The sequence below is a fragment of the Zingiber officinale genome, chromosome 4B, assembly GCF_018446385.1.
Source record: "Zingiber officinale cultivar Zhangliang chromosome 4B, Zo_v1.1, whole genome shotgun sequence".
NCBI classification, from domain to species: Eukaryota; Viridiplantae; Streptophyta; class Magnoliopsida; order Zingiberales; family Zingiberaceae; genus Zingiber; species Zingiber officinale.
In genome coordinates, this window is record NC_055993.1 from 130,671,499 (window position 1) to 130,687,597 (window position 16,099).

The 16,099-nt window shown below is 33.2% G+C and overlaps 1 protein-coding gene across 12 annotated transcripts; it reads right to left on the bottom strand.

Annotated features, from left to right (window-relative positions):
• Positions 1-413: 413 nt before the first annotated feature.
• LOC121976767 (CTD small phosphatase-like protein 2) lies at positions 414-14,188 on the bottom strand. Of its 12 annotated transcripts, none has more exons than XM_042529101.1 (8): positions 14,019-14,188; positions 11,163-11,581; positions 9,316-9,425; positions 4,997-5,096; positions 3,731-3,865; positions 3,356-3,595; positions 1,511-1,848; positions 414-905 (listed from the first exon to the last, which is right to left on the bottom strand). In XM_042529101.1, the coding sequence occupies exons 2-8, from the start codon at positions 11,308-11,310 to the stop codon at positions 699-701; spliced, it is 1,278 nt and encodes a 425-aa protein (XP_042385035.1). In that variant the 5' UTR covers positions 11,311-11,581; positions 14,019-14,188; the 3' UTR covers positions 414-698. The 12 variants fall into 12 exon arrangements, with proteins under 12 accessions (XP_042385035.1, XP_042385034.1, XP_042385031.1 ...); XM_042529100.1 differs by having other exon boundaries at positions 3,356-3,601; XM_042529097.1 differs by having other exon boundaries at positions 3,689-3,865.
• Between the last annotated feature and the right edge of the window lie 1,911 nt (positions 14,189-16,099).

The window sequence follows — 16,099 nt, forward strand, 5'->3', positions numbered from 1 at the left end:
ATTCCACTATATTTTTTTGAAAATGAAAAACAAAATCATGAATTGAAGAGGCGTGGTGCATCTCGAGAATTTTTGTTCTTGTTGTTTGAGGCACTTAATTAATTGCTGCAGAAGTTCAAGCAATATATGTATAAGGAAGCAATCGATGGAGTATAAAGAAGTCTTAATGCAACAGGAAAATTGTTATAATAACCATCAGAATACAAACATACATGTAAGTTTTAAGTTCTCTACACGATACAAACACGCATGGACAATGCAGCCAAACAACAGCCTCCTGGCAAAGCAACACAAGTTAGAACATGCGCAAGAAAATAAGAGTAGCATACTAGGAAGACAACAAGAAAAAAATAGGTGCATTGGAGACAACATGATCGATCAGATCAATTAGAAAAGAGAGTTCGGGAAAAGAGTAATAACTAGCAATGAACACCTTTCATTATCAACTGAATGGTGACGCTATTCATGAATTGGGAGAATTTAGGTTTTAAGTATCCACAATGAAAGTCCCCCCTCCCTTTTCCATACATACTCTAACAGTACAACCGAATATTACAAGTATACGGGGGAAGCAAAACTATAAGATGAGGGGAGCATACAAAACGTCACCATGCAGCTTCCATGTTGGCACAAGGTATTTTAGGATGGCACAGCTGCCATCTGAAATCCAACGAAAGATAAACAGGTTGCAGCAGAAGTCACCGTTTAAAATGTATTGAGAAGCAATTCGCAGCGGCAGAAGCTACCTTCTCACGGAGATTGAACTTCTTAGCTATTAGCGGGCGAACATCATCCACACCAACTAAGCTCTCCAAGAATGGAAGCAATGAAAGCAATTCACGATCATCACGGTTATCAAACCAGCTCTCGATAGGAATGCCATTGTCTAACTGAAATCCAAATGCCTGAGAAAATAAATAGATTTAATCAAAAATCTAAGATGAGTCTACATCTTTCCACTACAGAAACAATTACAGTTAAAGCAACATATGTATTAGGTAAGAGATATACCAGACTAAATTTCCATAACACATGTTGCCTTGCACCAAGGAAATTGAACACAGAAAGACTAGATCCACTAATCATCATAAATAGATCATGCTAGTACCAATTTTTTGGAAACAACAAAGTAATTTTTATAGCTCAACTGATCTTTTGAGACAAGACTATATTATTAATGATGTTCTGACCCCCTTAAATCATTATTCATTACATTAATTGAATTTTTCATTTTATGTCTGCTCCTTGATCCTTCAAGATTAATCACCTAAATGCAACTAGAAGGAAAACAAGATGATAAATAAGCTTCAGCAATGATGTGAAGCATAAGACAAATTCATCAGGGTATTGTGACCATAAATGTCAACATCACAATTTCATGTGCAATGAAGCAGTTCAGATTGCATCAGAAATTGCAATCAACCAAGCTTGCTTCATAAAATTGTACACAAATCATAAACTTGTTAAAATGTTGCAAATTTTCCTTATACAATGATAAGAGAGAAATTACCTGGGGAGAATTGTCAAGAATAATAACATGAGCCAAATCCCGACCCAGTACTGATAGATCCTTCAAATAATTACCTTCTACAAATACACAAGATTCTCGATAAACACGATGGCGGAATAATCTTCTTTTTGGATCAATTACATTTAGTAGCTGTTCAGCATATATACTTTGACTTGCTGTAAATATAATTGTTTCAAACATGCTTGCAACCTTTTCCAAAAAGTCCTTAAGATAAGGTCTGCAGCGTACATAAATTGTGTGCTCTTTAAGATTGAAATTGACAGGAAAAGTAAAATCTGCATCCTCACATAGTTCAAGTGTTGAATGCACCAATGTTTCTGTAAAGGTAGCACAGATCAGCTATTGACAAGCTCAATAAATTAAACAAATAGTTATGGAATATCATATTAATGTCAATTATGCAAGATATCCAACGCAATGACAAAATATGATGAAAAAACAATCATATGAAACGTCAGGTTGTGGACTTTTGCCCCCAGCCAATTTAACCAACAGTTAAAGAAGAGGTGATCACAAGAGTCATAATGAATCTAGATTCAGTATGAATTGATGTGAGCGTTTTTAAGTTGATAGCAATCAAATAGGAATTGATATAATTAGATGATTGGGCATATCGTCATTTAAAAAAATAAATATTAAGTACTTCAAAAACTTTATTAGAATATTAATCAAATATTTATAATATAAATCTTAATAATTTTAATATCACTAATCAAATCTTCTTCACCGATTACATATCAAATTTAAATGCTATATTACTAAATAACCAATAGGGTATCAGCCCCTTTAGTCTTACCTTATTGTTTACCACCAATTACACTACTACTGATAAGCTAGTAGTGCAATAACTATTTATTAAATGTCCAGTCTACCCCACGTTCTTGTCAATCAATATAATAACAACATTACCTTTGTCAAATATATTAAAGATAACATAATAATTATTATCAGTTGAACCTGATTGAAGGAATCTCCACTTCTCAAACTGCTCTTCATCCATCAATATCAATTAACATTTAATTAACCATTCATTGTATAGTTTTTCTATATTTCCCAATTATGGAACCTATCACTGTGCCAACTCCGATCATCACTATCAAAATGTATTATTAAAGCTCAAACAGTTGCCTCAACCTCAGAGTCAACCGACCAATTGTTTAATTCACTGCCACAATCAGTTTTGGGACTATTACTTAGTCTGGAAATCTCCAATCAGAATGTACGATTAAACCTTGAATAGTTGACTCGACCACGATGTCAAAAGATGCATGTCTATCCATTTAGCTCACGTCCCAAAATCAGTTTTGGGACTGACGTCTGAATACAGTCTATTGGAAATACATCTTAGTCAAATTAATAGTGTACAGATATACAATTAACCAAAAATAAATTCTACCATGATTGACAAATTAATCAATGTATAACAATTAAATTACTATAATTCTGCAACTATCCATTACCAAAATATGGAATCATGCTTTGATAAACACCAAAAAAAAAAAAAATTTGTTTATGTGCAGTAGTTGATAGCAGCAAATGTGAGCACAAGTATATAGCCTAATTTAATCATTAAACCATAAATTAGTTAGCATAAGAAAAACAAATCAATATCCAATGAGGCTTATAAATTTGTTCTGGAATTCAACAAAAAAATACAGATATAATGATGTCTAATACATATGAGTACACTGTGTGCGCATATAATGTACATGCATAAACAGACACTAACATATGTGCTTATATGCTTATCAAAAGGAGAAAAAAAAATTAAGCAAATCAACTGAAAAAAAGGCAGTTAAGCTATTGAAAATCAATCTGTCATACCATCCAGATCCAAAACAAGAGTTGTAGATGGGCAACTTCGTGTTTGTTTAGGAAGGAGAAAAGGCCGAAATTTAGGAACCACAACTGACAAATCAGGTAAATCTCTAATGAACACATATGGATCAAAATCATCAAATTCATCATTTTCATCCGGTTCAACAGAACCATCAGTTGACATTGAGTCTTGACTTTGTTCATCCATACATTCTAGCTTAGAATTCTGCATGGCAAGATACATAGCTGAAACTTCACAAGAAACATTTCCCAAATCAGTATATTCATCATTGCATAATGACTTTGCAAATTTTGGCCCTACATTGTAGATATGACTACCAGAGTTGTCAATATCTGATGCTTCATGAAGTGCCAAATTACCAGAGTTTTCACATACAACATTCCTGATCTTCATATGTTCATTATGTGTTTCTAATATAACAGAATTAAAGGAACCATATTTTGAGCCTTCAACTTCAAATCCACGATGGCTCTCATTGTTCTTGATCTTTGAGTCTACAAAATCAGTGGCAAAAAAGGGACAAATTTACTAAAATCAAACTCACATGAAGAGACAGAATGTTTGCTTGCGCAAAAGGCGTCAAGAAGAACAATTATGTCACTGAGAAAAGGAACATAGGATCACCAAGATAGACATGTTGAATCACATAAGACCAGAAAGGACAAGGTTTAATCCAAAGAAAAAAAAGTAAAATAGGCATTAAATCTTACATTAATTCCAGCGGCAATAACACACAATTATTTTATAAAATCATAATTACGTAAGAGGTACTGTTCTAATCATTAGAAGATGGTTACCAAAAATCAACTACATAAAGATTCTCAAAGCTGCAGATGTCTTAATGTTTGGCTCTTATGAGGCTTTAAGCCACAGCAGTATAAAACAACAATAATAAAGAAGAAAACTTTCACTAATATATTATTTTATGTTTCTGAGAGAGTAATTTACAAAAAATAGTAATTTCAACACAGATGGTTGTTAATTGCCAAACATTTCATTTTCTGACTGATAGACAGCCTACATTTTATGATTTTATATCAAATTTTACTCTCATGCTCATCTTAGTTTTTTCAATTTTTCAGCACTAATACTCTACATATAGGGTTATTCAAATTCAAACTTGTTTCGCCCTCCAAGTCAACTTTTTTATTAGTTCAACATTTTCTCAACTATGTTATTTAGCAAATATGTTATAAGTAGAAAATACAGGGAGGATATTAGACACATCGCTTCAAATTAATTAGAACAGTAACATTTTCAATCACAGAAAATATTAAATCAATGACACTGGAACAGAATTCTAGAAATCCCTTTTATGCAGACAGAATGTGGTTCATATTCTTAGAAATTCAAATTTACCCAAAATCAGGCTATAATCATGATCATGAAACTAACTTATTATGTTAAAATAAATTCGTACAAAATCATCAATAAGAAACTTCAAACTAACAAGTTGTAATGATGAACAAGGCTAGCAAGAACTAAGTCAGTTTGGCATAAATACATTCATAGATATACAGAAAGATAGAAAAATACATAGAGAAAGAAAAAATTTAGCAAAACCTTTTTAAAGAAAGAAGTAAGCAAAAGCCTTTTTAATCTATGAAAATGACAAAATGAAATACCTTTATCAGGAATGCCGGCTGCATTATCCTTGTGGTGATGGAAAGCAGGAGAAAAAATGATTTCTGACATACAATTTGCAGTGGTATCATGAGACAGATCCTATATAGCACCCAATCAAAAGTCAAAAATGTAAAATATAATGGTTAAACTAAAAGGATGGAAATCATGGGTATTAATAGCCAACAAAGAAGACAATTAATCTTTATCAATGCAAGGAATTCCTATTCAGAGAAATTAACTACTTTTGGTAGGCATTGAAGGATCCTAAAAGAAATTTTCTACTAAACCAATGGAAATGACTGACTTATGTTAGTTAATTTTTTCAGTCATATTGCTGAAATTAAAATCAATCCAAGTAGCAGACATTCGAGTGGAAGATAATCAGACATATCTGTCAATTTAGTAAAACAATCAGCATATTCACATTATGGTTTCAAGATCCTCCAAACTGATACTAAAAATCAGAGATCTATAACTCTTTTATGAAGTTGAGAGGAGAAAAATTATATTCAAGACTCCTGTAACTGCACATGTTACTTTGGTTTCTAGGAAAACAAACTTAACTAATTTACAATATCAAAATTTTAAAATAAAATATCAAGGAAAGTTTTATGTTTTCTTACTGTTGTTTTATAAATCCGAAGTTAGAGGCCTCACAAGAACCAATACCTGACAAGGTACAAAATTTCAAACCATCCTTACAACTCTCAAGGATCATCCTTATCTCAAAAAATATGCATGGGTATCTTACAAAGATTGGTATGCTTAGATGTAGTAGAAGCCCTAATTATCCCAAATCATAATTCATGGTCAAAGTATAATGACTTCCAAATACTAGTATATACAATCATTTAATTCACAATTACTGAGTCAAATAAATTATAGTTGATATTGTACATCAATTCATATAGCAAGCTAAAAGCTATTAGGATGCAGTGGTAAGAATCTCCAAAAAAAGGTTTGCTATACAGAAATCCTTCACTATACTAAAGGATCTTTAAAAAAGGCTTATACACAAGCATGGACATTTAAATATGAATGACTTCAACAATGTTGATTATGTTGGACCAAACATTGATAGCATATCCACCTCAAAATTTTGTACATATGTTAGAAGCAATATTTTAACAGAGAAAAACATAAAAGTAAAATAAAACACAATCTAGTGTTAAAGCAGAATAGAAAAAAATTAAAAATATAATCAATGAAATGATGTAGATAAACCCACTTCTTGTAGTCCTTAGCTTTAAATTACAAAACCATGGATCTGCATTTTGAAAATTATGCATCTATCTACACTGGGAACAATTTAGTGTTCCACAAGCACACAAATACATTGAAACATATTATCACTTTATTCACAATGTGTTCTTAGAAGTTCCACAAGCACAAGAAATAAATTGAAATATATTGTCACTTACTATATGCGTGATGTGTTTATGTCTAAGAAAATTAGCAAGCAATAAGCAAGGCAACATAGGTAATTAGACTTACATGCAATAAGAAAATTGATATATTGCAATGTTGTAAATGGCGGTAGGCGGTGACGGTGCGGTAGACCGCCTACCGCCTTGACTGCCTAGGCAATGCCTAGGCAGTTGAATTTTTTTTTTTTACTATTTTTATACATAATTAGATAATATATTAACTAAAGGATCAAAAATTAAATAAAGGACCAAAATTTTAAAAAAATATATATGCTATAAAATATATTAACTAAAAATAAAAAAGTTAGAATCTAAATATTTCTTTCAAAAATAAATAATCATAAATTTTTTAAATATATATATTAAATTAATAGGACAATTTTATTGATCTTTAATTAAACTTATTTAAATTATTCCAATAATGATTAAAATTATTAATCTAAAGTTTCAATTAAATCCTAAATTCAAAAAAAAAAACATATTCTATTTTGCGATCGGCTTCGGTGTTTCAACGTCCAAACCCGTCGCCTAAGCCCGATGATGAATCTGAACCCGTCGTCTAGCCTGGCAGCACGTCCGAACATGTCACCCAAGCCAAGCAATGCGTCCAGATGCGTCACCTGAATCTGAATCGAAAACACTTTACCGCCACCTAAACACAAGGTGGTGTGGTTCAAGGTGGTGCAGTTGAGGTCCACCTCCTACCTAGGAGGCGCCTAGACGGCCGCCTCAACTGCCATTTTATAGTCACTTCTTCAAAAAAGAAAAAAAAAATAATAACATTTTACCAAGTTTCTCTCTACTACTTGATTTTTCTCTATGCAATAAATTGGGCAACATACTAATTAGATATCTAGGCTCTAACTTAACGAAGGTTGTCAAAAAAAAATATTCTTTTACTATTTAACAGTGATAATTTTACCTTGTTACATATTTTACCTATATTTAGATTGATTGATTATTTTGATGTCTAGAAATACATAAATTTCATTTTCTTCAATATTATAAATAAAAATTCGTCTTGCCTTTAAAGACAATTTCAAGTGGTAGCAAGGATATGCCATGAGACATATTCCACAATTGTGGTGTGGAGAGAGGCAACAAGGCAACTCACAGAATCTACACATGGTCAAATGTGTCCTAAAGATACATAACTCAAACAAGAAAGGAAAGGCAAACAAAGGCATCGATGAGAACCAAGAAAAGGCAAGGAAAACAAAGGGAAGAAGGAAGAAGGAAGAATAACAAAGGAGAGGTAAACATGTTTCTTCGGGAGAGAGAATAAAATTGAATGTACTTCAATACCAAGATGTGAAACATAATATCTTCTCATTCACAAACAGGATTAGAATATAAATTTATAAATATATAGCCACAATTTATTCAACATATAATTAAGCATATAACTAGGAATGTCTTCAACTCGCATATGTTTAATAATTTTATTCATGGTTTAAAGTGTCGTGCCGAAACAGTCGAAACGGGCAAAACGTCTCGTTCCGCTCGACGACCGACACCGCACGACTCCAGCACCAAACCCACGACAGGTGGGACATATTGCGCGACCCCGTGGTCACAACAGAGAGATCGCTCGACCCTGCAACAGTAGCGGAGAGGTCGCATAACCCTTCCGCTACAGCCGTGAAGGCATCGTGCGACCTTGCGGTCACTGCAGAGGGGGCGCACGACCAACGTGGTCGCGCCAAAGGAGTCAGGCAATCACCACGACCATGGCTGGTCGTGCAACCCTGCGACAGCACCGAAATCATGCGAGCTCGCGAGTGGTGTCGGATTTCAATTTTTTTTTTTAATTAAACTTAGGTTAATTTTTTTTTAATCAACTCCTAATTATGATGGAGATAATCTAAAGAGACTTTATTAAACCCTAATAAAATTATCTAATTAATTTTATATTTCATTTATTTTAATTTAAAAATTATAATAAAATTTTTATTTATGTATTTATCTATTTTCATATCTTTTCCTTTTTAAAAAGATTATTTTTTATCTTGTTTATTTTTTAAATATTTATGTTAAATATTTTAGTTTTTAATTAATATATTTTATATTTAAAAAATACCAAAACTATATCAGCACGACACAATACAATATCAAAACCGTATCGTTCTAGTCCAGGACCAAAACCTCGACACGAGTCGAAATTTTAAACCTTGATTTTATCTAACAAATATTGGTAATTAACTCATTGATAATGACAAGATATACATTCATTGAGCAAATTTTGTGCAATAACAACCCACATTGCCTAAATGCAATCGTGACATCTTGGTTGTGTATTAATGGAGTTTGTAACCTTAGCCATTGAAAATGTTACACAAAAAAGACTTGGATGGTTTAATATATATTTGGTACTATAAGTGTCCTTTAGACCTTTGGGCAATATTAAATGCAAGAAATATAGAAAGATAGAGTAGGAAAAGAATATTAAAAAAATCATACAAGAACGCATAAATGTGTTAAGTCAGCAAGAGATATCATTATGTCATTGAGTTACAATTACATAAGATACTCAAAATATATACTTATATTATCAATAATCATTCAAGACATGAGAGTGCAAGATAATGGGAAACATATAGGATATATACTAAAATTTACAATTTATCAAAACATGTGATACCACTGAAAATTGAAAAAGTATGAGAAGATCATAACACAGCTCATTACAAGAAAAATAGATCATGGGACTATTGGCAACATAGATAAATTGTACAATTAAGAAAGAGGTTTATTTGCACCAATTTCATCAACAAATAGTATATACCATATAGAACCAGAAAACACCCTTATTTCAATCAAAGTGATGGTGACTGAGCAGAGCATAAAAAATTATTATACATATCAACAGAAACAAAATCATGATAAGAAACCTTAACAGAGAAGGAGCGAGAGCTCTGATTCTCATTTTGAGATACACAATTGTCCAAGCATGTAGTCCTTTCAGTCTTTGCAAATGTGTTTTGCTTTGAAGTGATTCCAACTGAAATTAAAAAAAGGTAATACAATCAGCAAGTATTAGCACTCAGAACACAACAAAGAAGTATATAACATAAAAATAGATTTCAAAAAAATATTTTGTGCATCTGGAGAAGAAATAGAAATTCATGCAGTCAACAACATATATCCTGTCAACAATAGGCAGTTTATACATAAAACAGTATCATAATTGATGTTAAATATCACAAAATTTCAAACCAATTTGATTAGCCACGAGTCAACTACACTAATACAATGATGCAAAGTTCAAAATCTTGAACTATGCCAAAGTTTCAGACTGACTGGAACAAAATTGTTTCAATACCATGCCGACATTCCAACGCATTGCGCCGGTGGCAAATTGAAAGTTGGAGGAAATAAATAAAGCAGAAGAAGAAAACATTGTTTGTACTAAGTAGTATTAAATTTCAATAATTTATACGTTTCAATCATTTCATGGCACGATACGACATTCCTAACCATGCAAGAATGTATCGGTCTAGAAAAGAAAACACCATAAAACCAGAAGAGGAAAAAAACAAGCCTAAAATTAGCTTCTGCAAAGTAGTGCTACATAGCCAAATCACGCATCATTAAGGCTTGGTTTACATTGGATGGAAAGATAAGAGGTGAAGCATCATGATGACATATACATTTTTACTGCTTTCCTTTTCCATTTCATCCCCCATACAAGTAAACCTGTCCTAAATGCTAAGACATTGTGTTTGGTATGCATGATTGGAATGGAATCAGAATGTTCTTTCAGTGATTTATATTTTGAGGGAGTTTGATGAATTCCAAGCAATGGCTCAATCAATTTCATACTTTAAAAAAGAGTAACTTCATTCCACCTCTAACAATCATGATAGTTGTTAACAAGTTAGCATCCTAAAATTTAAATAAAGTAAAATGAGTGAATCGAGCATGCTAAGCAAATTGGTTGAGCCAATCAGACAAGTCAAACCCACAAAACACATCATGTGATCTAGCCAAGTTAAATGAGTCAAATCGGCTAGTAATGTCACTTGTGCGAGCAAGCTAGGAGGATCAAGTAAACTCATCACACCAAACAAATAGGTGAGCCTAGTAAGCCAAGCAAACCATGCAAGCAAAGCAAACCAAGCAAGCTGAGCCAGCAAGCAAGTCTAGCGAGCTAGTTGGGTGGGCCAAGCTAAATGAGTGAGACAAGTAGGCCAAACAAACCAAGCTAGCTAGCCAAGAGTTGATAGAGCTAGGCAAAGCATTGCATCAATCAAACCAGGCACATATGGATATAGTGTTAGTTGAACTAAGCAAACTAGTTGGGTTGAGCAAATTGATTGGGTTAATTAGACAAACTTTACAAGCTAGGTGTATAGATAGGGTGTTCGAACTAGTTAAGCTATGTAAGACAAACAAGATGGTCCAACCAAGTGAGCTAGGCAAGCCTATCAGGTTCATCAAATGAGGTAGATTGGACTTCCTGAAACAAAACACATTATATAGGTCATGTAAATCAAATTATCTAGAAGAATTAGACAATAAAGGATTAAACATAGATTGAAACATTTCATTACTTCCATTCTATTATTGCAACCAATAATACATTATTATTCTTTCAAAAATGTTCATATAAATTCTTAAAAAAGAAAGATATGGTAATAACTATAGCCACTTGTATCACTTCATATCACTATCCAATAATAACTAAAACCTTTTTGCATTGTGCAATAAAAAAGTTAATGGAATCAAGGAGGCATACCAGATTTTGTCTTTTTTGCAGATGTAATCATTTCTGAAACTTTCTTTTCAGATACCATGTTTATCTTTTTTTCCACTCTACAAGTTTGTGGATTACTATGTCCTCTAGAAGAATTTTTGGGAAGAGCTTTTTTACGAGTTGGCATCATATAACCAACAAAAACAGCTCGTCTTCCACAGATGTAAAGTATAGCTCAATAATAATTGTGAAGATGAAATAATATGTTCCAGAGAACAGCCTTCAATTTTAACAGTTCAAACGTTCTCAATAGGCAGTAATATCCAATCAGTTCAGAAGTTGTCAACTACTCAACCAACAAACATTTGGGGGATCAATCACAATCCAAGTGCAGACTTCTCAAACTTGTGCATCTAAGCAACTGAGTAGAAAGTTGAAGAGTGTTGACAACACCTGCATGTCTAAGGGAAAAGAGTATTCAGTTTTTCTCAAACAAACATTAGAAAACTAAATCATATAGCATCAGCAAATGTGACCATAGGGACAAAAATATGACGTGAGAAAGTAAAAACCATGTTCTGGGACAAAATTCATTATGTCACACACATCTACAAATTTTGAAAATCAAAATTCAACTATAAGGATTCTTATAATAGGTACTTGTACAAGTACAATAAGAGGTTAATCCAATAATAGGTACTTATCCATATTCAGTTTCGACATACAGTCATAGAAAATTTGTGTCAACTTAATAATACAGGCAGATAGAAAGAAAAAATAATAGATTGGGTGAAAAAGAAACAAAAGAACTAGGGTTATACAGCATAAAACAGAATAAACTGTCACCGGGATTTATTATTTTAGATACAATAGTATCCACACTAGCCGGTCTCACCTAGTGGAATAAAGCTTAGTTGTTGTTATATACAAGAATATCCACACCCACTCTATAATAAGACAAGGTTTAAGAGACAAGAAAAAAATAAGAAATAATGTGATTAGCTCTCAGATAAAGCTACATCAAGAGTATGTTAATGTGGAGAACAAAATCTATGACTTTGCTCATATTCAATACTAATCAAGCAAGAATATATATCAACAACTATTAGTGAGCAACTGTAATATGGATGATTGGAGGAATATATAATTCCTATTCTTCCTTGCATCATAAGTAAAATGTGGCAAGAATCATCATACATGATACTTTTCCCACTCCTGTTCCACAAAGCATCACAGGGTGAGCAAGGTGAAAAAATATGAAAGAAATATATGAATATTTATATGACATGCTCAAGTACTTAAGATATATACAAGCAAACAAGTTATTGCGTAGAAATAAAATACTATTTTACTGTCAAATTCTGTAACAGCAAATATAGTAGGGAAAGGCAGAAGTATAAATCCTCTTCCCATTACATTGTGTCCATGATAAGAAGAGAGGTTGAGGCCGAGATTAACAAATAATAAATAAAGTATTTTAAAATATAGGCATATCTACTATTAGTCTTTTAATAAATTTTCTATAAGGTAGTATAGGCAAGTAATACATAAAATCATCTCACTATCCTTGTCCTACTTGTAGTTTTTTATTTTACATCTTGTTTTCATCTCATGAGTATGTGAAACCAATGGAAGTAATATTTAAGATCATTTTTACAAAACGATGAAGGAATTGAAAGAGATATCTTACATAAAATACAAATAGGATAGTTGAAATCAAGGATAGTGTTAGATGTTTATGTGATAGAAAAGTAACTCTAAAACTTAAAGAAAAGTTCTACAAAACCCTAATTAGACTTGCTATATTATATGGAGTTGAATGTTGGCATGTGACTAAAACAAATGAGCAAAAGATGAGAATTACAGAAATGAAGATATTAAGGTGGATATGGATATACGAGGATATACAAAATAATAAATGAAAACATTTGGAAAAAAAAAAGTCATAGTTACATCTATCGAGGAAAAACTCCGAGAGATATGTTTAAGATGATAGGGACGTGTACTTAGATAACCAATAAATGCTCCAGTTAGACGATGTGACACTATAACAAGCACGCACATCAAACAAGGAAGAAGGAAATCAAAAAAAAAACTTAGTTAGCAACAATAAAACAAGATATAAATTATTTAAATATAGATGATGATATAATAGGGGATAGAACCCAATAACATAAAAATATTCATATAGTCAACCCCACCTAATCAGATAAAGCTTAGTTGTTGTTTTCATCGCATCAATATGACCTACCTACCTACCTAATCAAGGTGAGTTGGAGACTATCCATAGATAAGTAGTCATTCTTATTATCAATCAAATTATATTTAATTGACATATTCTACTTGGAAACATATCACATTCTCTTAAAACAGTTCTCTTTGAAGCAGATGAACTAAGAAGACAAAGGATCATAGTGAACAAAGTGATGCACAAAAGTTTGGAATCATTATCATCATCTCTGTCAATAGTGATTAGCATTTCTGAGATAAATAATGTCATGATAAAGCATGAACTTTTTCTACCTCTTATCTTGCTATTTAACAAAAGTTTGGCATACACTAGTTGACCACTACAGCGACGTTTATTACATACCATCAAGAAATTCAAAGCTTCCTGAGATATACGGATGTGTTATCTACGAGCATCGATGGAACAATATCAGGACATGACAGTCGGCAAGTAGCGTGGCAGCGCAGAAGAAGTAAACAGACAGATTCACAGATCATTATACAGCACAGCGGCAAAAGCAAGCAGGTAAAACAAACCTCGGAAAATAAATCTATTCCAAATAATCACGATAATTACCGCAAGGAACAACCCAAGAAATCACGAAGTTAAAACGGCAAGCTGCCCCGGAAAAAGACAGCAATTAGAAGCGCCTAAAGGCAATAACTGACCACTTCCACAGATCTGAAGAAGGAGCCAGGGACGAGCGATCGGAGTACTAGACTTTCGCGAGTAGGGGAATGGAGATTCGCCTCCCGTGAGCCGAATCGCGGGCGACGAGGGTTTTGAGGGTTTGAGCAGCGAGAGTGCGAGACGGAGACAGAGAGAGAGAGGGGGGGGCAGCGAGGGAGAAGTAAAAATAAAAATAGTAAATATAAATGGCTCTCTTCTACCGCAAGCAACACGATCAGGCTCACGTGGGCGTCAAGATCCGCGTCCCCGATGATGTGCGGTAGACCTACTCCCAACTCGAAACCCGAGTCCGCGTGTCGAGACGAGAATGGAATTCGATGGTTGCGCAGCGTTGCATGGAGCATTGGAGCGGATCGTGAGGCAGTGGCGATTTGATACGGAAAGAGGGCCGCCGGGCTCGTTGACGGTGGGATGCGGAGCGGCGGGGATTTTAAATTTTCGCCTGCCGGAAAACTTAAAATCTGAGCGGGAGAAAAGGGACACGTGGCTGTCTCCTGATCGAGATCCTGGCCGTCGATGTAGAGAATGCATTTAATTATGACTTATAGAAAAATGTATTTAAAATTGGCTTTTAAAATATGCCAAACAAATTTTTTTCATGAGCTCGGTACTTTTCTTTAGTTAAGGGAATGTGTCTTGGTAAAGAACAAGACTAATGTAGACCGAGAAAGAAATGTCAATGATTTGCTTATGATTTTCCTTTTGTCATAATTTATCCTTTACAATTGCTTAAGGGCTCATTTACCTTCGCTTTTGAAGCTCTCCCTCGTTTATTATGGTGAAAATTTGATTAAAATGAGTCACATCACTTTGCCGAAGACATGTTAGTTGTAAATGCGTTTGAGTAGCATTGGCAAATATGAGTTCCTTTTCCTTAAAGAGCACCACAAAGGCACTGATTGGGGGAGGGATCGCGGGGAATTGTATTTTGATATATTGTACACAAGAAGTAGAAGATATGAGATACCGAGAAGGTGTTCTAAAGTAGCGAGGGAAGAGATGGAGTTGAGCATGAGGCGAGACAAAATAAGGGAAAATAATGAATATTTAGATGGTGGAAGAATGAAGAGGATTTCAACAAGGCAAAGAGTGGAGAAATGATGGTGCGGTGTCACTCATTCTTAGCATGCGAGGGATTAGATGACTTTTAAATAAACAAATATAGTTAGGAATAGCACACTATAACATGCTTGTACTTATCTAATCTATTTGGATTAGAATTAATCGCATAAAATAAAACACATTGTACTATCGTATCTCTTAATACACATAATTTGGATGAAATAATTGAAAAATCAAAATAAATATTAAATCAAATTTGAGATTCGATAGTACGGGACTACTTAGAAATTAGAGGAGCTGAATATATAATAAAGATAGCAAATTAGAGGGGTTAATTGGGTATACCTAAACTAGGCATGACATGGATGAGTGTTTTTAGGGTGAAATCTTAACTCTAGTGTATTGGAGATTTTCCTATGATAAGATGAAAAATATACTGACAATTAAACATGGAGCCACTTATATTTACGAATTTACTCAGAAGATGAACCAAGAGAAGATCGGCCATCTCCAATATTAATTATGTCATAGACATTTGAATTATAAAAAAATAACATGGATGAATATTAAAACATAAGTATATATAGAGAGAGTTTTGTTACCCTACACATCTTGCGAGTTATGTCTCACACCTTGTGAGTACCTAAAAAACTTTTCATTTAAATTTTTTTTATGTTGAATACTATTGTAGAAATTGAGAAGAGGAAAAGTAGGAAAAAGACTAATTGCTCCAAAAACTATAAACAAATAATTCTAATAAATGCATATAATGTAACATCCTCTCAAATTCACGATGTTATAACTAAAGACATTGAGAGCTTGTTAAACAAAAAATGGAAGTACGAAACAGAATGAACCTTAGTAAACATATCAGCTATCTATAGGGAGGAAGGAACAAAAGTCAGCATGATCGTACCAAGTTGTAGATGACGACGAGCGAGATGTTAATTAATCTTAATATATTTCGTTCTCTCATGAAAAAATATATCATACGCCA